Source organism: Mastigoproctus giganteus, chromosome 7 (assembly GCF_048544385.1).
Source record: "Mastigoproctus giganteus isolate SK-2022 chromosome 7, ASM4854438v1, whole genome shotgun sequence".
Lineage (NCBI taxonomy): Eukaryota > Metazoa > Arthropoda > Arachnida > Uropygi > Thelyphonidae > Mastigoproctus > Mastigoproctus giganteus.
In genome coordinates this window covers 97,446,019-97,469,995 of record NC_143581.1, presented here as the reverse complement: position 1 = coordinate 97,469,995, position 23,977 = coordinate 97,446,019, and the positions used below count along the sequence as shown (strand labels likewise).

At 39.1% G+C, this 23,977-nt stretch overlaps 1 protein-coding gene across 1 annotated transcript in view; it reads left to right on the top strand.

The window, feature by feature from the left end:
* LOC150083097 (uncharacterized) overlaps nucleotides 1-23,977 on the top strand; it is a 205,384-nt gene that overhangs the window by 45,923 nt on the left and 135,484 nt on the right. Inside the window, exon 5 of the mRNA XM_090378388.1 lies at nucleotides 8,206-8,462. Coding sequence (XP_090234514.1) covers nucleotides 8,206-8,462 — 257 coding nt within the window. The remainder of the gene's footprint in view (nucleotides 1-8,205; nucleotides 8,463-23,977) is intronic.

The following is a 23,977-nucleotide window of genomic DNA, read 5'->3' as shown; positions in this document are numbered from 1 at the left end:
TTTGTTGGAGGACTACTGATGTTCTTTTACTAATCCTTGGTTATCTTTCTTGAGTTTTTTTCTCCGAAAGGTATTAAAGGTTTTGTTTTTCTTATCATATACATACATGTATGCATTCACTATTAACAGTGTGCTGCTGGAAACATTCCTCTAATAGTAGGGATGTTTGAAGAGATTGCATGGTTAAATGGCAATAATTAATTAGTGGCGTTTCTGCTTTTTCTTTCGGTGCCTTGACTTCCATCCTTAAGGCGGCATCCATTACTGTGACTCCAGGATTGCAGATTAGCATTAGTGGAGGCATACGGTGCAAGAAAGCAAACTTATGCAGCATCAGCCAAAAAATAAACCCATTTCATCCCTCCATTCGTTCCAAATTGCCTGTCCAGCTCAGCCTTACATTTATTTAGGCTATCAACTTCCACAACAAAGGATGGACGTCTGTTCCACCCATCAACTATCCGTTGGCTAAAGGCAAATTTCCGCACATCTATTCTACAATTGCCTTTCCTCAATTTGAATCTGTGTCCCCTCAGGTACTTAATCTGAGCAAGAGGAAGAATCTTATCAGCATTCAGCTTGCTCAACCCATTCAAGGCTTTACACACCTCAATCAGATCACCTCGCAGGTGCCTACTCTCCAGGCGCCGCAATTTGCAGAACTTAAGCCTTTCTTGGTAAGAGCACCCCTTTGTTCCACCCACCAATCTTGTTCCCCTTCTTTGTACATCGTTCTAGCAACTCTACATCCTTCCTAAAATGAGGCCTCCAGAACTGTACACAGTACTCAAGGTGTGACCTGACTATTGCCTTGTACAACGGGATAATCACCTCCCTGTCCCTGCTAGCAAAATTCCTATATATCATTGACAAGACTCCGTGACCTGCCCTGGCAACCCCTCTGCACTGCTCAGTGAACTTCATATTTGGCTGCACAATTACTCCCAGGTCCTTTTCATTTCCCTCTTCCCTGAGTGTAGTACCGCACAGTTGGTATGTTTCTCTGGGGTTACTTCTACCCATATGCAGTATTTGCATTTGTCAATATTAAACTTCAGTTGCCACTTTTCAGCCCATTTACCCAACTTATCTAGATCCAGCCGGAGTAGCATACTGTCTTTACTGTCGTTAACCTTTGTATCATCTGAAAACTTAGACATTAAACCTGATATACCTTCATCAATATCATTGATAAATATACAAAACAACAATGGGCCCAACACCAAACCCTGGGGAACTCCACTAATAACATTAGTCCACGAAGAGCAGTGTCCATTGATTACCACTCTCTGTCGTCTCTCACTCAACCATCCCTTTATCCATTGTAGCAACTTACCCTTGATGCCATACCTCTCCAATTTGTACAGCAGTCGTCCATGTGCAACAGTATCAAAAGCACTAACAGGTCTATAGTTACCTGTGTCACATTTTGAACCCACTTTGTGAATTGGTGATACATTTGCACACCTCCAGTCCATGGGGACCTCCCCTGAGTCCAAGGAAGCTCTCATAATTATGGTTAAGGGTTTGCTTACTTCCTTTGCTGCCTCCTTTAATATGACTGGATAGATACCGTCTACCCTAGGTGCCTTCCTTATGTTTAACTTCATCAATTTTTTCTCCACTTTGCTGTCAGTTATTATAAAATCACTTAGCTCCCTGTTAGAGTTTGATAAAATTCTGGCCTTTCCCTCATTGAATAACTCTTCATATGTGAATATAGATGCAAAATACTCATTCAGTTTATCAGCTACCTGAGTATGACATCAATAGTCAACCCATCTATGTTAAGTGATCCAATCTGATTCTTCCCTTTCCTTCTAGAGTTTACATAGGTAAAGAACTCTTTGCATCCTTTGCCAAGGATTTCTCGTAATCTGCCTTCGCTTGCCTAACCTCCTTTGTGACTTGATTACCGACTAGTTTATATCTGCCATAGGCGTCTGTGTCACCTATGTCCCATACATTTTTTTCTGTGCCACGAGCCTCATTAGTTCATCAGACATCCATTTAGGCCTAAACTTTGAACAATATTTCTTAGTTGCAATGAAAAGCTTCCAAAATTAAGTCCCTGAAAGATTCCCATTTAGAATTCAACGTTGGTAACATCATTAGTTGATCCTACTTTAATGAATTTAAAAACTTCTGAGACCGCTATAGTCACCTTTACGAAAGCAAAAGCCCTTCCCTTTAGCCTTGATGGTGATGTACTGATGTGGGAATTACATCTTTAAGTAATTCCCACATCGGTACATTGTGATCACTGTCACCTAGTGGTTCCTTTATCTGCAAATTCTTAATGCGTGAATAATCACTGCTGATAATCAGATCAAGAGTATTTTACCCCGTCTTGTTGCCTCTCTAACATGCTGCTGTAGAAAACAATCATCCAATAAATCCAAAAAAAGTCTTGCTAGTGACCAATTCACAAGTTCCAGTCAATATCTGGAATGTTAAAATCCCCCGTTATAAGACATTCTGATTTACTGGCCCACTCTGTTTCTCTGCACAATTGCTCATTATACTCATCAGATTCATTAGGCCTATAACACACCTACTCTCATTTTTCCTTTACCAGTGCTTATGTAACACTAAACAGACTCAGCATAAGCTCTGGTAAAGGAAAAATGAAAATGAGAGAGATGTTCAGGAATTGTAGAACTCGAGACTGTGACTGTTAGCACAAAACCACAGATATGGTTTATTCGTGTCAAGATCCAATATTCTGTTGAAACGATCTTTGCTTTCCGGCGCGGTGGATCAAATCTCAGATGCATAAAGATGGACAGAGAGGAGGAGGCATCTCTTTAATGTATTGAGATCAACTTACTATTTGTAATTCTCACAAGCTCGTGGTGGATTTTCCAGAGTGTCGCGTAGGTTTTTCTCTTAATGTTATTGAAGCGGTCTTGAAAATTAAAGTTCTAATCCCAGGTTAGGCTGAAATCGTTATGGGACGTTACCTTTCAGATGATCTAAGTCGCTATCACTATCTGCTTATTATTTTTACTTTACTTATTTTCATTTTCGCTGTTCTTCCAGTATTTCTTCTTAGGCCGTTAGCTACCAAGTATTCTACAAAGTGGTTATTTTTCTAAGTTTTTATTTTTCGCTCTGAACGTTACTTTTCATCTAAACAACTACTCGCTTTGTACAAATCTCAAATCCGCCCGATCGTAAAATATTCCTCTCAGTTCTGGGGTGGCATCCCCAAAACCTTTAGTTTCTAGAATCCATTCAAAGGAGGGTAGGCAGATTAATTAATAACCCGTCTCTTACAAAGTCTCTACTCTGTCTTATAGATTTCAGTTTCTGTTGCATATCTTTGCTATAGATGCTTCTATGAACGCTGTTTTTCTGAATTGGCGTCTGTAATTTCTCCACCCTCTTCTAAACTAGTCCGAACACGTGCTGCAACCATTCATTCACAGAACCAACTTTTCTTCTTCCTCATTTCTTCCTTCAGCTTCTATTTTCTGGATCAGAACCTCCCTTACACGTATTTCCTGAAAATTACAATCTACAGAAATTCAAATCTGACTGACGTCAACAAGTATCTTCGGTCTTCTCAACTTTCAACCGATGCATGGTACTAAGTACTATTGATTCTGATACTTCTCGTGTTTGGGATTATCATAAAAATAAAATTCTAAAATTTTAACTTCATTGGACACAAGTGGCCGGGACCACCCTCGCCATATCCTACTCTTGTTACACCTCTGGGTATATGCACATACGATAACATATATTCCCTTTTATCTTATGTATATCAAAATAGTACTTGTAAGTCTTTGAGACATTTTGTGCTTACAGTTTTCGAAATCAGTGTTTTGGTTTTGGAAAGCCCTCCCTTTTTCGTAGTCGATTATATAATCGTACTGCTATATGCAGTTAATCTTGTTCTACAAGTCACTTTATTCTGAACTGGTTCTTCTTTAAATTCAATGAGTATTCCTATTTATTTTCTTATCTGATTTTGCATTTCCAGCTATGAGCCTTAGGAATTTCTTCTCGTTTGCTGTTATCCTCCCTTGTTTATACGAGTATGCTCTGTGCCCATACCTCGCTGCCTTACATCAGTGCTAGCATTGCCGTTTTCTATTAAGCCACATTCTTGTCACTTCTTAAAGAATTTGGTTCCAAAACATCGTTCAGTATGCGTGTTGTTTTGGTAAAGTCATTGAATTTATATTTTCTAATTCAGGTTTTCAATTTATATTTTCAGCTTTATAACTTGTTCAGGGGCCTAAATATTTAACATTCCACTGTTTTTTACCTTTATTATTTACATCTATTATTTTAATTCAGATGGCTTTCCGATCACTTAAATTTTTTTTGTTTAGCTGATTAAGTAGGCACGTTCTGGATGATTCAGTTTAGAAACCGCTCTCTGTAAATTATCCGATGAGTAACTACCAGTTACTCAGAGGCTAATATATAGATTCCTAATAATGTTCTGATTATTAGCAAATAAACGAGTTCCTGTTGTATTCGTATGGATTTTATGTAGTTCTTGTCTTTCATTCTTTAATTATGTTGCATATTAAATAAAATATAAGACAAAATTTTGTCGTACTTCTGAGCTTACCTAAGCAAATTAAGATAACTGATTTGGCATTTTTGACTGGATATTTTATATCCGGTCATGTTGATCCCCCCCATTACACTTAGCTTACCATATTTCCAGACTTACAAAACTTCTCAGTTTAACTAAACATTTCTCTTCTCAGCTTTTAAGAATGGCAAAGTCCTCTATAAGCGCCTAATGAATGCAATGACCTTAATGTCGTTACATTAGTATTAGTATTTTAGCATTGGCCATATAGTTAGTGCAAGGAACCAGCCAAATTATTAATTAAAAATAATAGCATGTGGCTTTTATTTTTTGAAATAAACTGCAGCCATTATCGATCCATTGCAGGATGGACGCCTCCTCAACAATTCATGTTCAGAGAAATGGACTATAATCTGCCACGCTGATTCAGTACGGGTTGACAAATCGAAGTGCTCCGCTCCTGACCACTCGGCTACGGATAAATAAATCAGAATAACAATAAAAAGATTAATAATATATTAAAAACAGTATCCAACTGACCTATAATCAGGTCCCCTCCAAGGTATACCTGGTTGCCAAGCTCTGTAACCCGCATAATCGAAGTCTCCTCATACGGTCACCATTCTGCAGCTCGCTATGAGGGGTACAGGTTTTTGGACCTATTCAAGAAGCCTGCTGGATCCTTTTTTTAATGAGGTCTCCGTACTTAGACATAGTATTCCAAGTGCAATCTAACAATTGTCTTATACAGTGGGATTATGACTCCCCTTTCTCTACAGGCTATTGTTCGAAAAATCTACAATAGGACACATGGGCCCTCCTGTTCACTTGTCTATATTGCTCAAACTTCATATTCTTCGTATTAATTCCCAGATCCATTTAACTAGACGTTCAGTTTCTGCTGCATGTAAAAACGTTTGGGATTACTATTGCTGTAAGACTTTGCATTTTAAAACATTTTTAAAACATTAAAACACTGCTTGACACTGACCATTAGCTACTCTCTCCATCATTATATCATCTGAAAACTTTAACATTACTCAAGCTAACCCTTCGATGTCGTTTTAAAATCGGTTTTAAGAACCGATTCTTGGGGGTACCCCACTTTTAACATTATACCGATCCGAAGAAATCCATTAAACACAGCCCTCTGCTTCCTGTCCTGCAGCGATCCTGCGATTCATCTTAGAACCTTGCCCGCGATCCCGACATGTTCCAGTTTATACAGTAACATCTCAAATGCCTTGCAAAATACGAATAAACTGTCTTTATTCCCTACACTCAGTTCATGAGTAACCGCGTGAAAATAACCAGGTTAGTTAAATGGTTTTCCCTTAACATAATCATGTTGTGTCTCCTTCAGAATACTATTTCTACCTAAATGTCCCTAGACTGCACTCTTAATCAGTGCTTCCAAGATTTTCCCAACCACTGAAATTTCTGACCGGTCTGTAGTTACCCACTTCGCGCTTAGAGCCGCCTTTATTTTTTTAAGATACGTTCATACTTTTTCACCCAAAAGGAATCTCTCCCGCGTCCCATAATGCCTTATAATTAAAACCATTGCATTTATTAGGTACTTGACCTTTCCGAACACAAAAACACTGGTCTTGGCGCATTATAGCTTTAGTTGCTAATGCGCCAATAAAATCCAAACCAAACACAAAAACACATGAAAAAACATGACTCCTCATACTTTTCATAATTTGGAGAAGGCTACAAATAGAATTAGTTGTTTATACTTTCTGTTGGTTGGTTTAGTGTTTAATGGCGCATTGGCAATTGAGGCCATAATGCGCCAAGTCAAATACTTTCTGTGAAAGCAATTGGGCTTTGTTAGTTCTCTTTTAATTAAAATGCAGTTTTCAATATTATTGAACAAAGTAGCAAGATTGAATTTTGATGTGAAAACATCTATGACGGCACCTACTACATTTCCGGACTGAAGTAAAACCAATTGGTAACGAAATTTTCTTACAGAAATGATGCAGATGACATAACTTCTTATTAGGTGGCTGTTATATTTTAAATGACGAAAATGAGAAATCGAGAGAAGTATGCAAGGATAAAAGTTTCAAAGCCACCGAAGAAGCTTCACATGTGGACAAAGAACGAGTTCAAAATCATAAGAGAACGATTAAAAAAATGCAGAATTTAATAAAATCTGCTTCTCAAGATTTTGATCAACAACCATCTACATCGACTTCTCGCCAAGAAGCTAGACCTCAACATTACGAAATTATATTCAAGAACTTCTTGAAGATTTCGATCCAGAAGATTTGACTTCAAATGAATTACCTGAGGAGTTTCAAATGATTCCTGATCCGGCTAGACAAAGTATACTGCAACAACCAGCTTCGATTGCATCATCCAAAAGAAGCAAAATCATATTTCAGCTCAATCGCCTGTTGTAGATCCTCCACAGGTTTCAACTGTAGTCGAGCATGATATCATTTACAAGAACATCGATCATGACCGTAACTCCTATAAAGAATTTGAATGACAATTTCTAAAAAAATATTTTTGGAGCTGTTTTTGATATCTGTGATCGATTGTGGTATGAAAATTGTGTAAAATTGTGCACTCCAAGAAGTTATTCGTTACTTCTCTTAGAATTTCAAACCGCGGACTTAACGACTATGAAGGCTTGTAATACTAGTCGAGCATCTCTCAAAAATGATTCTATTCCAATATTTTCGAAGAGCAACAGTTTCATTTATCCTGCTATTCCACCTCATCTGTCTCGACTGGATTTAGTGACCGAGCGGCTCATTTCTCCTCGTATACCATTCATGCAAATTAGAAGACTAAGACATGGTTTCTGCCAATACGGAATTTTGGACCAAATTATAAATGTTCCTGTAAATGTTAATTCGATGGTCAATCATATGCATGAGTATAGATGACGATTATTGCGTGGAGATTGAAGAAGTATCCTTCGATGAAGACATGGAATGTGATGAAATGAGTGAAGCTATTGAAGAAAGTTTTAGTCGCTCAATAGCAAACTCTTTTATGGAGCGATGACAAATATTTACGAATAGTTCCTGATGATTGCAAAGTTTACTTTTTTGACGAACATGCCGAAGAATTGTCCTTTCCTAGCATTTACCTTGGTCACTATCGAGAGTTTACAGGTAATTTAAAAGTTACACCATTTATAATGGTGTCGAGTGACGCCTTATCATCTTTATATGGCCATGGAAATAATGAGACTAAGAACTCGAGATTCGTTAACAGTTGCTTTTAAATACTTCGGAAAAGACGCTAATCTCACCAAAGAACAAATTCAATCTCGAGAATACCTCAATAAGTGCATTGAAAACAATTTAGCGTTTTTGAAATCGATTCCCAATTCACTTTGTTACTGGACACAACGTAAGAGAGAGAGCTGTTTGCGATGATCAGACAAGTGGGTTAATAAATGCTTTAAAATATTAAACGTGTTCGGATTCTTTTCATACTAAACCTCTTTAACCTCGTCCAAGCCAAGGATGTTTTCACATAAAATAAAACGTCTTTCGTGCGTACAGAGTACACACGCTGCTTTTTTTTTTTTGTTGTAGGCGTACTAATTTTGTTTTGTTTTTTATTTGAAATCGAATACCTCGTTTTTTTACTCAATACGTTCGTTTACTTTTTATTTGCAGATCTACAAGACCTTATCCGCCTTAAGGAACGCAATCAGAGACTCGCTGTCTTGACTTCCGTAAAGATAAAAGACATTTTAGCACTGCGGAGAAACAACGAGTCTGCGGGGGACAACGTGCAAGACCTAGCTACTCTATTTGGCAGTTTCCTGAGGAGTAAGCAGGTGGACGGGATTGACCTTGAGTGGGAGTATGAAGCGATGAAGAATGAAAATGACATCACCGCCAGTGCTGACTACTTAGCCTCCCTGTTAAAGGTAAGTCACTCAAAGTGCGCACACGCACGTGTTCTAAAGCTGTCATGTAACTAATGATGCTGTCGTAGTTGTATGAGAGAAGTACCGCGTTGTTCACCAGCTTTCTATACAAGTTTTTTTTTGGCTATGGCCCAGAATTTTTCTTTCTTAGATTTTCAGAATAAGTGTGTTATTACTGATATAATAAAATGGCTGAAATCGTTTGCTTTATGACCAAGAAAGTGGCATACAAAGGTAACTAAGTTTCGCAAAAAATATTGCCACTAAACAGGTGTTTCCCGGGACATTTTTTTGTAATAATAATAAAAAAAAAAAAAAAAAAAGCTGCTTACGTCTATCAGATTTTCTGAAACATTATGATCGTTCGCTTCAAATTTTGCATTTAGTGAAGCGTACCGAAAATCAATACTTTTTTTTTTTTACCGAAAATCATTAAGGTAATATTTGCGTTTCTGAAGTAAACCTGCACACGTCTGCTTCAAAATTCTTTAATTTTATAATCATACCGACCGTTCCTGAATAACACTGAACGACAGCGGAATTTTTTAAAATAGAAATATGGTAGATTTGGTGTATTTTTAATGCTGATTTCGAATGTGTAGCCTATTTTTCCCTGGCACTTCCAGTTCGCAAGATATTTCACATTTTCGTTTTCACGTGTTAGATGTTAGTCTGTCTGTTCATATTAGTTGGATTGCTGAATCAGGAATTTTATAGAACTTGCAGTTGTGGCAGTGCTAACGCCACCTGTTCCTTGCGTGTCAGACTGTATATAAAGCAAACCTCCCAGACAGGTCCAGTCAGTCGGAGTTATGCGAGTTAATTAATGTTGCTACATATTAGTAAACTCGTGCCCTTTTGATGGTTTTGGTATCAATTGCCGTTGAATGTGCTTTTAAAATGTCACACCGATGCGTTAATTCAATAGATAAATTTTGTTATGGTTCTGCGATTACGCAATTGAACCCGACAGACACTAGTAATCACAACCCTCTGTTTAGTGAGTGGTTTCGCATTTATGTTAATTGTGTCGTATGGTTACACATTTTGCGGATATGCGCAACATTTCCGCAGCTTTAAATAAATAAACCTCATCGAAATAATTGGCGTACCTTTTTCATTGCGTAGGCCAGGCTGTCGAATCGACTTTTTATCCGCATATGCAAAGACATATTATGACGTTTTAGTCATTAAACAGTGCACGTAGCACGAATATTACTAGCAATTTTCGGACATTAAACTGGGAAACGTAATTGAAATAGGGAATCTCTGAAATTACAGTGTTAGCGCGCTACAATATAACTTGCAGCCCTGTTTTGCTTTATTTCTTGTGCCATCAACGAAGCCGGATCAAAGTACATTCTTTGTATGTGTACTATGACTGTTTTTACATGAAAAATTTACAAAATAGGCAGTTGAAGTGTTTTTTTTTTTTTTTTCAAAATGCCAAAAACCAAATCTATAACTAAACTTAGGTTGATTGCCAATCATGAAAAGTTCCTACTATGGATGGCAGTATCGTCTTTTATGTTTTTGTAAAAAGGACATTTCCATGCAGAGGAAAAAAATTCAGGATCAACCAACATGTGAAAATATGGAACATTCTGGTAAAAACAGGGAAAAAATGTCAAATCAGTCGCTTTTGATCAGCTAGGACTGCAAGTGAAGAGAAAAGTAGCTTTTCAAGGGAGCTATGTCTCGCCTCAGTAAGCGGAGACATTCCTTTCATTAAGTCAAGCAGTCCAGTTTTCCAACGATTTTTGAAAATAGCAATGTATAAATCAAAATATTTCAAGAAGAAGACTTTGAGGAAGAATTATCTTAATGCTATTTAATTTTAGTGAAAATGCATCTGGGTGTCAGCCGAAGACACGGCATTTGCCGTTTCTTCGGCTGACATCCAGATTCTCTCCAATTGTAGCTAACATCCAATTCCCCCCAATATAACGACCGCAATTACAATTATTGCTCATTTGGTATGTAAGAGAATGAGACGCAGAACTTTATCGTCTTCATTTGGTTGCTTGAAAGGTTTTCTTAAGTGTTAGTCGCTTCACAGTTGAAAGATATATCAATGATTCTTTGCAGTCATTATGGCAAGGTGAAGAATCGATCCATGGCAAAAAAAAGTCTGCATTTCTGTTTTTGGTGCTGCTCCTATCCTACCCTTTTCATACTCCTCTAAACTATACACAGCCCAAAATCCCTTCCAGAACCTCTAACACACACCTTAAGCAACGCACTTACTTCATCTCAAACTCGACACCTCTAAAACCCCACATACCAAAATCACCAGTCTCTGTCTCTTTTCGGCCACCACACACCTGAATCACACTTTCCTGCCTTCTCTCAACTCCTTTTATATAAAACTCGCTCTTTTTATCCCCCCACCTACCTTTCGGTTAATCCCTAATTATCCAGTCTGCCCTTGACCATCTTAGAGTTTTATTATATTTTTATTGTCTGCTTTGTTCTACCTATTTCGGAGAAATTAAACCTCGTCCTTCTCCGTGGGTCAAAGGCTCCTTTTAGTGGAAAGTTCCCTAGTTCTTAACCCTGAGTAATTTAGCCTTAACCACTTTCTTGAATAATTATAAATTTCAGTTCTCTGTTTTTTATTTTGTTGAATAATCACGCAGTAAGGTAAAGCTTACAATAAGTTTTCAATCCAAACCTGATCCGCATTATTTGATTAGCCCATATCTTACATAGGCTTGTAAAAACAATTCGTAGAATTATTTCTTGTATAGAAATGCTCATCGTAAAAGCTCCTACATACATAGCCATTTACAGAGTTGTGGCGCTATTGTGTTTGCATAGTTGATAGTCTTAGCTCTTCTTTTAAATGGTAATTTTGTTAGTAAAACGATGCTACAGATGAAAATAGATATACGGTTCTGATTTAGGAAGTGATGGACTACCTCTGGTGATATTATTTATGTTGAGTTTGGTGTTTCTTTAGCGATTATAATAAAAAATTCTTTTTAACAGTTGAACGTTCTTCAATTATTGGAACAATTTAAACAGTTTTACAACTATTTAACTGGTAATGGCTGCCTATGCATTCAACCCGCTCAATCATCCTTTTATCCAATGGATAAAAGGATGGTTGAGTGGGAGAAGAAAGAGGGTGGTAATTAATGGGTGCTGCTCTTCGTGGACTAATGTTATTAGTGGAGTCCCACAGGGTTCGGTGTTGGGTCCACTGTTGTTTTGTATATTTATCGATGATATTGATGAAGGTATATCAGGCTTAGTGTCGAAGTTGGCAGGTTGTTAATGACAGTAATGGCAGTGTGCTACTGCAACAGGATCTAGATAATTTGGGCAGATGGGCTAAGAATTGGCAACTGAAGTTTAACCTTGACAAATGCAAAGTACTGCATATGGGTAGAAGTAACCCCAGAGAAACGTACCAACTGTGTGGTACTACACTTAAGGTGGTAGAAAATGAAAAAGACCTGGGAATAATTGTGCAGTCAGATATGTTTTCTGAGCAATGCAGACAGGCTGCCAGGGCAGGTCATGGGGACAAATTCCCATATGTCAATGACATATAGGAATTTTGCTAGCAGGGAAAAGGAGGTGATTGTCCCTCTGTATAAGGCAATGGTCAGGACGCGCCTTGACTATTGCGTACAGGTGTGGAGGCCTCATTTTAGGAAGGATGCTTGAGCGTGTACAGAGAAGGGCAACAAGATTGGTGAGAGAAATGAAGGGATCCTCTTACCAAGAGAGGCTTAAGTTCTGCAAATTGCAGTGGCTGGAGACTAGGCACCTGCGCGGTGATCTGATTGAGGCGTATAAGGAACAAGTGGAAGGGATTCTTCCACTTGTTCAGATTACGAACCTAAGGGGGCATAAATTCAAATTGAGGAAGGACAGATGTAGAATAGATGTGCGGAAATTTGCCTTTAGCCAGCGGGTGGTTAATTGCTGGAACAAACTTCCATCTGTCGTTGTGGAAGTTGATAGGTTAAAATTTAAGGAGGAACTGGACAGGCATTTGGAGGGAATGGTGTGATTTTTTTTTTTTTTTTGACTGATGCTGCATAAGCTCGTACACTTGCCGCTACTACTACTATGCTTTATCACAGGAAGTCAGTTGGATAGGATCAGTTGCTTTATAATTTGAATTGGAGTGACTCTTCCAAATGGGAATGGTGTGCCTCTTATAAAGGTTGTGCTGCTGATGACACTTATTGTGGTTATAGACTGCGTACAGGAAGGAATAGTCTGATTGTAATTCCCGAACGGATTTCATTACCTTACATACAGGCTTGGAACCCATACTAGCTCTTTAAATAGTACCTGCTGGTACTTCTTATTCTAAGGATACAGATTTTTTATTTTTTTATGAAAACCCCAAACACGAGAGGTATTAGAAACTATAGTACTTAGTGCATGGGCTGAAGGTTGAGAAGACGAAAGAAGATATTTGTTTACATTAGACTTGAACTTCTGTAGATTGTAATTTTCAGGAAATACGTACGAAGGAAGGTTGTTCCAGAAAACGGCAGTTGAATGAATAAATGAGGAAGATAAAAAGTTGGTTCTGTGAGTTTGAAGTTGGACAATAAATGGGTGACGGCACGTGTTCGGACTGTTTTCTCTTGCAATCCAAGAGAGAGCGGGAATTATAGAAGCCAATTCAGAAGAACAGTGCCCATGGAAGTATCTGTCGAAAAGGCATGCAGCAGAAACAGTACGTCTATGAGACAGCGAGTGGAGAGAGACACTGTTAGGGAGGAGTCATTGATTAGCCTAATTGCCCTCTTTTGAATGGAATCTAGAAACCTGAGAGAGGTTTTGGGAGTATCATCCCAGATGGGGGAACAATATTCCAGGATTTGCGACTTGTAGAGTGAAAAGATGTTTGGAAGAATAGTAGCGCCCAGAGCGAAAACGAAAACCCAGTTTTTTCACGAGAAAGGAGTGGGTAATCAGGGGAAGGTCGTTGGAAATTCTATATGACTGCGTCTTCCTAACAGTTATCATCTATGAAGCGCATGTTTGGTTAGACTGTACCTTGCAAAAAATAAATGGCAGGAAAATGTACTCTGTACAGCGAACGATGTTAATTGAAGCTGTTCATGTCCTGCCGAACTGTATCAAATGATGCGCTGCAGATTGTAACTGGATGCATGCCTATTGATTTGGTTCTTCATTTTATAAGTATATGTGATTACCTATGAAAGAGTGGGCATCGAGATAGACTGCAAGGCAGGTTATAATTAGGAAAAAAAAACCCCTTGGATCTTCTTGGTATCTATTTGGCAGGACCGATGGAATGATAGTACAAAAGGAAATATCACTAAAAAAATCTTTCCTACTGCGAACAAGGAAGGTAAAGGAATGCCACGTTGGTTCAGTCCAGCTACAGACAACATTCTTTCTCACAGGCCATCGGTCATTCTATGCTCTTATATGATTTTGGAATAAGTGAGCGTACTGCGCTTGAGCACTTAGGAAGGATTGGCAACATGCCTTATATGTGTGTCAGGAATGTGAAGACCTCAGAAAGGACTTTGTTGAGCAGACCTCACGCTTGCAATCCAATCCTTGGAGCCTGGCTGCGAGGAACAGCTTGTTGCTATAAAATAGAATTTTGCTGCTTTCCAGGTATTTGCAATCCAGGTTTTTAGAAAGATGTGCTTGTTGTTGGAACTAGAACATCATTAGTATGGAGAAAGGGTCTGGGCAACAATATATAACAATCATGTGAATCAGCTGCCTTACATCAAGGCTTTCTCATTGAGCTTTACTCAGTGTGGCCTTTCTTGGGTTTGTTTTCGTGTATCTACATCTCCCTGTGATTCACTGGGAGCTGGTTTTTTGCCTACACCTCAGTTGCATCTCATTGTGGTGCAGTGATCATTGGAGGATCTTCTATAATACGTCAATTGTAATTTATTGGCTTTCATCATGTTGCACAGAACTCTTTGTCCATTCCTCTTTCAATGTATTAGGCTGTATCCCTCCTGTGCAATAATTGAGGTTTATTTTGCACTCATATATAGATATGATAAGCATCACAGCTAAATTGACGTTGTATTGATTCTATTGGCTGGTTAGTAGCCTTCGAGCCGACCGGGTTAGCCGGGTGGGTAAAGTGCCTGCCTGGCAACCCAAAGGTCGCGGGTTCGAATCCCGTCTCGGGCTTGGATCAAAGTACTGCAAAAACCTTGGGAGGTGCATTATGGCCACAGAAGCCGATGCGCCAATAACTACAAAAAAAAAAAAAAAGTAGCCTTCGAAACGGAAATTATTTGAGACAGGGTTGAGCACAGGATGTGAGGTAACCGTTTCCAAAAATTGTGGGAGCTTACTCTGTTGAAACCACGGTAGGTGGTTTGTGAGATGAATAACATGCCTTTGTGCTGATGTTTGTGGGCGGACCTAACGAAAAACATCGCTCTTTGGAAACAGGCATAGGCATTTCAATAGTTAGTCTGATGGTGAAAGGTTCTGGCTCCTGGATACACACCTACCTGACGAATGAATGGCTTTGTGTCAGGAATGATAGATGGTGGGGTTGCCAGGAAAACTGGCTGGGTCCGCCTTCTTTAATAAATAAATAAAAAGTCATTTACAGAGATATGCGACCTGGTCGCATACCTCTGCAAGAAAACTTTTGTCAGAAAACATTTGCTGTTCATCGAAACTCAGTTTGTTTGATAACTTAATTCTGTGACCGAACCTGAAATGTGAGAACTTTCAATCATCCCTGGAGACGTAAGAGAGATAATGAGAAATAATGTTATAATGTTTCCAAAAAAGAAGTACGGATTTCACGTTTTAAGAAAACCCACTGACTTCCTCAATTTTTTTGACGATTTTCATTTCATGTAGAGGAAACTCACATTTTTAAATTTAACTTAGTGACTTCTCTCGATGTGGAAAGACCGGATTATTCTCTGCCTTAATTTGATTTTGGACGATAAATGCGAGATTTAAACGGCCACACTGAAAATACATCATTGTTTATTATAATAAACAACGATGATGATGTTTCCACGTACGAGTTATAAAATGATCCTTATTCTGTATCTCTTCATAATGGTTTTGCTAATTTTTTAAATACTGAATATAAAACTGTAATATAATTATGATAAACTGGTGTGCCTTCGCGAGTAGAACCATGAATATTAAGGCCTGACGTAGCCGAGTGGTCAGGAGCGAGAGTGAAAAAGCACGCGCTCTTCGAGTGGATCGGGGTTCAAGCCGATTAATGTTTTTATTGATGATATATTGTAAACTTCACTGATGTGATGTGATGTGATGGTCGTGCCACAGTATAAACAAGATATAATCACCGTCCTCGTCCGCGTGGGTTCGAATCCAGTTCACTCACGCGAGAAATTTCTGTGAAGTTTTTTTCACAACGTGGCTGAGTTAGTCGGTCTCAGGAGGGGCTCATGAAAAAATCCCTACCAGAGAAATCAGGAAGCTCTGGTTTTTCGTTCAGCAAACAGGTAAATCGACCACGGATTACGCGCAATTTTCAGATATCGTTTTTGTGCATATTTGCACGCATATTATCCGATGTCTGATCATAACAGTCCAATATGCGATTATCAGTATTTTCGTGATGTGAATGCCGTTGGTATAGAAATCACGTGGTGATAAAAGATCAACTGGAGTTGAAGGCTGAGTGTGTTCATTCAATTAGAAAATTCGTAAAGACCAGACCCGTTTTGGTGTGAATTAAATATTAGCTTTATTTCTACGGTTTTTTCCGTCCTTTTTTACTCAATGATTTCTGGCTTGAATGGTTAAAAGGTCTTTGCTATACTAGTAGTATAAATCTTCAGTGCAGTTCATTTCATTAGGGTCTCTGTGATGATGCTTTTGTATTACTAATAGAGTCTCTATAAAACACCGGACCAACAACTTCATTAATGCACTTGGATGCCCCCATCAATATTATACGAGCGACTCGTCCCAGAAGTGAACAAGTGGGATGTCCGACACCGTTTCGCTTTCTCTAAAGACAGCAGTCGCCTTAAATGGCTCGTTTAAGTTCCGGGTTTAATAGTTACGTATGATACTGTATGAATGGCAAGCCATTCAGTAAGAATGGGGGAGGGGGAGACTGCGTTGCCCAGCAGAGAGCACAAAGTTTAGAAGTTCTCTGTGTAATGAAACAACCGTTGCGACAGTTTGATTAAGAAAGGTAAGACAAGGAATGGACAACAGCAAATAGTAATTATAATAAAACGTTTTTCTTTCAACTGTTTGTGTATTCTGCAGTACACATCTTTAAGAATGTTGGGTTCAGCTTTATATCCAGTCTATTAAGGTATTTGCGGCGAAATTACTATTAACGTTAACTGCTATTTTTTTTTCAGTAGCAGTTTAGTTGTCTTACTTAACATGGTCACAACTTCCTATTGTTTTCTGAACGTGTAATAATCTAATAAAACAAAAAGTCTACCCGAAAAAAACAAAAATATATTTGTGTGTGTTGCGCGTGTAATCTGAAAGCGAAATAAGGCAACCAAGTTTTATGCAATCTAATGAAAGCCGAGATCAGCTTACATGAGATATAAAAAGAGAACAAGATGTTCAGAAAATTTCTTTAATCAAAGAATTATGCTACACATTCCCTTCTAGTGTACTGAATAGTGCGAACGAGAAATGAGCAGAACAGCCTTAAAAGTACGAACAATTGTAGAGATACCACAGAGTGCGAAATTTCAAAGCAACTTATTCGTCAGGTGTCATTGTATGTGACATCCGTTTGAACCTCGCAAAATAAACCGTATCCAATGTAATGAAAATATGAGAGAAGAGGGCATCAAATAAGTGCAAGAGATCACATAGGGATAAAAAAAAACTGACGTACTGAGGAATTCCTAAATCACTTTTGATGCTCCAAATGTCCACAGCTTCATGTCGTAGGTTTTGAGGGAAGAGCACACCAAAGAACGCCACGTAACATTTATAGCGATGCTTAGTCCCATCGTTCTTGGACTGTAAAACAGGTCCTATAGAGCGGTCCAGCCGCGTTACACAGTCTTCAGATTAGACGATCTCCAATGTGGCTGTGGAGAATGCTTCGGGAACTTCAGTCTATTGTGCCCTCAGTGAAGAACGGAGACATCATGGTTTGCTTCTTGTGGTTAGTGCCAAAATCCATTATTGCAGAGTCATATACTGACATTCTGGACAATTCCGTGATGTTCATCTCTTACAGTAACAAGCGAGGTGTGTGAGGGAGAAAAAAGAAATCCAGCAACTCGTCTCGTCTCCCCTGAATCCGATCGAACACCTTTAGAATGAAAGGGCGCGGTCGATACGCCCCTTTTCTACAGTTGAACTGAGGGAACAATGGACGCAAATTCCTGAGGCTTGCTTAGAGGGTAGCTGGTCGAAAGTGTTCTAGCAAAAATGTTATCAATAAGGTGTATGGCCAAAAGTAGTGGCCTACACCTCATCAATTTGTTTAAACAGGCCCTTTTCAAATGCAGTGGGATCTCGATACTTTTGATAGGATGCCAAGAAGAATATTGTAACTGCTCCTGCCGACCGGGCTAGCCGAGTGGGTAAAGTACCTGCCGGGCAACCCAAAGGTCGCGGGTTCGATTCCCGCCTCGGGCTTGGATCAAAGTACTGCAAAAACCTTGGGAGGTGCAATATGGCCACAGAAGCCGATGCGCCAACAACTACCAAATCAAAAAGTAACTGCTCCTATATATAATTGAATTTCACAAGTGACGAAGAATGATATCTCTTCGGCGTCACACGTCATCGATCGATGATAGAATAGAATAGAATAGAATAGAATCATTAATTATTGTATGACCTACATACAATTATTCCCGTCACGGCATGGTGGTGCCAGGGGTTTACACCATAGAGACAACAGAGATACATACATAGATACACATACAAAGAGATCTATCTGAGAAATATATATATCTTCTATTATAATATACATCAAGATTATTGCAGGCAAAAGCACAGTTCTAAAGTTTTAGTTCAGTGAGGATTCCTTTTCTGTATTTTTTGTTGTTGACCACTTCTTGAAGGTCACCGTCGATCGCTTGCGTGAACAACGTTTGCTTTGGTAGGAATCTGTCGATTAGTGCTAGCTGGTTATGGTTTGCGAGTAATGTGCTGAAGACCGGAGGTAAGGGGAGGAATGCGCCAAGAGCAGTGATCCCAGAAATTCGACTCTGTGATTTCACCTGTGGCCATCTTGACTGTGAATAGTAGCCTTCTTTTTCCGACATAAGATCGGAGCCTTCACAGTTGAACGGCATCTGCTAACGCTGTTGCTCTGGAAGGTGGAGTTTGGTGTTGGCCCATTTTAACAGTCAGGATTCGGCAGCGAATATCCTTTTAAGGATGGATTCGGCAGCCGAGGCCCATATCTCTGAAGCGTATAGTACTGTCGGGTATAGGTTTGATACGATGTACCTTTTTACCAGGTGTGGGTCGTTGGTGTGGAGCAGCTGATGCTTGGCGACCCAGTGTATCGAAGTCAGCATGGAATGTATGAGGTTAATGTGCTCGGTGAAGGATAGCTTGCTTTGGGGTCGAAAACGATTCCCAGATCTTTGTTCGTTTGAATACTTTGAACTGAGCAGCCATTGAGCGCAGGCTCCAGCATTGTTGGGCTGCCATTTAGTGAAAAGATGATATGCGCTGATTTCAGAGGGTTAATTTGGAGGTTGAATGAGTTGAGGTAGTCAGGTATGTCTTGTAGTTTCCGCTGCCGAGTCGAATTGCGATATCTTAGTAAGCAGCTTGACATCGTCAGCATATGTGATTCAGTTGCACTTGTTGGCCATAAATAGCACCATGATTTCCGTTAAGAAAACTCCGGACAGAACCCCACCCCCTTGAGGCACACCGGCAGTTATATGACGGCTGAAGGTTTTCGTTCCGATTTTTAGCACAAATGTCCTCTTGCAGAGGAGTGATTTTAGGAACCAGAGAACATTGCCGCGGAAATTGAAGTAGCTTTCTTATAGATGTAGGAGTTTAGGTATGTAGATGGTATCAAATGCAGAATGGATGTCAAGATATATAACTGACAGTTCCTGTCTTTGTTCTAAGGCTTCCAAGATGTGCAGTGTGGTTGTTGCAAGATTGGTTATAGTTGATCTTTCTGAGATCCCATAGTGTATTTGCTGAGGATGGTTACAAAGAATTTGGTGGGTAATGGAGTAGCGCTTTCTCCAGAATTTTTTGAAATACAGAAGCGCAGGCGCTGGACTTGAGTTGGTTTGGGAGAGTTGCTTGTTGGTGCTTAGGAAGGGGGCCGGACAGAGTACCTGTTCCAATGTGGTGGAAAGTAATGATCTTCAAGGCATCTGTTGTATAGGTTGAGGAGCAAATCGATGATGAAAACGCTTAAGCATTTGATGATGAACTGGGGGATACCATCGTCACCGGTGGTTGCTGTGATAGGGAGAGCGTTAATGGCCTGTATCAGTTGTTGCTTAGAGATTCGGATTATAGCGAGATTATCAGTGGGATGAGAGTGACTGAAATCTTGTAGGTTAGCTGGAGTCTGCTTGGAAAATCAGGAAACCTAGTCGAACACTCAACCGGGTCGATGTTACTGGTAGAACTAGCCTTTGTTTTGTAGATGGTTTCCCCTTTTTCAGGGTTCTTTCGAGGTGATCCTTAATCACCGCTGATTTGTATATGTTGAATTCGGCCGTAGCTCTGGAGAATGCATTGAGACCTTGGACGTCGCCAGAAGCTTTCGATTTGACGTGCGGTGATTGTTTGGAGTGGAAACTAGTTCAGTTGGAGTGTCCGCCACGCTCTGGTGCGCGGTATGAAGGGCGATAATATTGATCCATTTGGTCATTAGATCTATTGCGAGGCTCAATTCGCATCCTTCTAAGATGTTCCATGGGACAGTAGATGCCGCTTCAATGCACCGCACTGGATTCAGAAATTGTGCCGCGGTGACCTTTTGCACAGATTTAGTTTTGGGACATTGACGCTTTTTTTTTTTTGGGTAGGAGAGCTGTAAATATGATTGGATGGTGGTCCGATTGAAACATGTCGCCTGTGATTTCTTCGAGTTGACATATTGCCGAAGAATGCCAGCCAACGAGAGACTAAAACCGAGTAGGTTTTAGTCTCTCGTTGGCTGGTAGTTAACTTGGAAGATTTGGAGTGATTGAAGAGTTCTGAGAGCCAATTTTTCAGGTTTTGGGTAGACGGTTTAATTTTATTTTTTAAATCTTCTTACCAAAAGTGGAAGAGCAAATTTTGAGGTGGATTAGAAATACAGTATTTTTAATGGTTGATCACAATTTTTTGATACTGAGAAGCAAAATATATTTTTTTATGGGGTTAGAGGGCCAGGACTCTGACGTTGCCCTATAAATAGATGATTTTCTTAGTCCACTGTACAAAAAAAGTAGAGGGGTGATTCAGAAGCCGCATATGGTCATGGAAGTGACACAAAAGTACTTAATAGGAGGTATCTGTGGAAATTACAAAAAAAAAAAAAAAAATGTAGACTGTGTATATATTTGTTAATTATGAATAACAATTTGGTTAAAGTATGCCTCAGGCGCGTTCGATTTTTACTTCATAAATTAATATATATTTTTTTCTTTTTATTAATACATGAGAAAAATAACAAATCATCTTTTTACGGATTAATACGCATTGATTAACTAATAATATGTAAAAGTAATTGCTTTCACTTCACTGCGCATACCTCTCAACGTTATAATGATTTCAGTGAAATTTCGGAACGATCGACAAATTTTTCTAAAAGAGTTAATATACAGTATAAATGTTAAAGCGGCAAATAGGCGCTTTACGCACAATTTGCTAACGCCCCTAAATATGGTACAGGTACCGGACCATTTATCCCGCAAGTTTGGGACTGGAGGTAACCCGGATTTCTGGATTTTCCGGTTTTCTGGACCAAGACTTAATATATACTTAAAATATAAAATAAACAATGAAAAGTAAAGAAAGAAATTGTATTTAACAGATACAAATTAATACACTCTTCTAGAGCAGGGTCTGTTCAATCAATATTAATCCACTAATCTTCATCTGAAGACAATTCACGTCTGGGGGTGACAGGAAGAGAAGAAGCGCAGGTATTGGAGGATGAAGGTTGAGGCTCAAGCTGAACTTCATTGAAAGTTTCTGGTTGATCTTTGGAAATATGTCCTACAGATTCTGTTGTTTCATATACGTTGGTTTTTCTTTAATCAAAACCTCTTGTATTTTATACATACACATCATATGCTGCTCACTGATAAAGCTCTTTTGCTCCATTCTCCGAATAAGTTCCTTAGTCAGGCTGATGCAACTATCTATAGACACTTTCTCTTCTTTCTTCAGTGCACTTCTATCACCATCGTCATCATCATCACTCTCATCTGATTTGTTCTTATCAGCGTTCATTACCATATCTACAATTTCACTATCAGTGAGTTCGACCACAACTGGAGCATCACCATCAATGTTTATACACTCTTGTATAGCCCCTTCATCAAATGACTTGGCTACTTCACATGACAAACCTTTTGCATATTCCGTTAAATTTTTTACTATTTCTTCCTCACCAGACATACGAAAACCACAAAAATCAGGTTCATCATCACCGTCAAGAAATAAGTTAGATGGACATAGTTTATGTCCGCCGTTTATTAAAATATCCTTGGGTACATTGTCCCAGGACTTTTCTGCACTCACTCCAAAGTGCGTCTTTAATATTAAATGCTTTTTTGAAATTCTTTTATCTCTGTACCTTTGTTGCAAGCGTGTAGCATTTTCCTTAGAAATACATCCCTGTACCTGCACTTGAACGCACGAAGGATGCCTTGGTCTGAAGGCTGAATTAGCGAAGTGCAATTGGGATGCAAGTAAACAGCACATACATTGTCCTTGACTAGAATTTCAGCAAGAGGGTGTGCAGAACAGTTATCAAGCACTAAAATAATTTTGCAGTCATCAGGCAGTCCCACAGATTTACAATGAGTCCTGGCGTCAGGCACAAAGTTCTTTAGAAACCAACCGGTGAAAATCTGTGTTGTAATCGAAGCTAGCTTATTTATCACAGGAAACACACTGACTCCCTTAAATGCCCTAGGATTCTGATTTTTCCCAACAGTGAGTAATTTGCACTTGTGGGTGCCGGCTGCGTTGGAACAAGCAAGAATCGTAAGTCGTTCCCTGGAATCTTTATATTCATCTGGCGTTACATACAATTTCCTTGGTATGTAACGCCATTTTTTTTTTTTTTTTCCATTTATTTGTACACACAATTCTTTACATTTCATATACAAGAACTTACAGAGAAGATATATATACAATTTTATATACATTAGCATTATCATTCTCATTATACCTATATATATACTATATTATATATGAACGTGTGTGTGTGTGTGTGTGTGTGTGTGTGTGTGTGTGTGTGTGTGTGTGTGTGTGTGTGTGTTTTACCTGTATCAAGGGTGGCTCCTAGGCCTTAGCCCATCTCCACCTTGCACGTCTGTGGTGGTGCAGAAACTCAGCAAGCTTTTTATCGCTTGTGTATGTCCACCCTGCCATCAGGGAGCAGCCAATACCCAGGCAGCCGCTGCCTGCCCCCAGGCACAAGCAGCCAAGCCTGGGTCTACTATTACCTTAAGTGCCATGGGTATGTAACGCCAGAATAAAGAAGTTTCATCTGCATTTTACACCTGTTCAGCTGACAGTCCCTCATCAGAAACCAACTTGGCAAATTCATCTAAATACGCCTCTGCAGCATCGTGGTCTGCAGAAGCCTTTTCTCCATAAACCTTGCCATAAACCACAAAGCTTGCGAATGCCGTGCTTTTGTTTAAATCTGTTGAACCACCCAGATGAATATTCACATAGAGTTATCAAATTTAATCCCTCGTGAAAAAGTTTAGTTTGGGCCATTAGAATGGAATGATCAAGTGGAAACTTTTCACTAATCCACTCAGTCCACGTCTGCACTCTTCGACTGCTGTAAAGTTTTTCGCTTGTCCATTGATTTAGACACGTCACTGTCACCGTAGAATTTAAGTATCTGTTCCTTCTGTTTCTTGATATCATAGATAGTCGATGTACCAACACCATACTCCTCACTCAAACGCCGCACTGAAGCACCTTTATCGAGTCTCATAAGTAACTCTACTTTCTTCGCAAAATGTTTCCTTTTAGACATGGCATTAAATGAAAATTATAATAAATTGGGACAAATAATCACATAAATATAGAGGGGCAAGTGTACACAGCAGCTGTCTTACTGAAACTGACGCGCGACTGGTTGCTATATTCCGCACCTGCACGTTGTCAAAAAAAAAAAAAAAAAAACCCGCCAGTTTCAAAAATAGCCGGTTTTTTGGTAATTCCGGTTTTCTGGAAGCCGGATAAATGGTCCGTTACCTGTATTAAAACTTTACAGAAATTATTTAGTATTTACACATTCTTTGTCGATTTAAGACACTTTAAAAGAACTTCTCTTTGTCAACTTTTTTTCTTTCTTTTTTTATTTTTTTAGGTGGGGG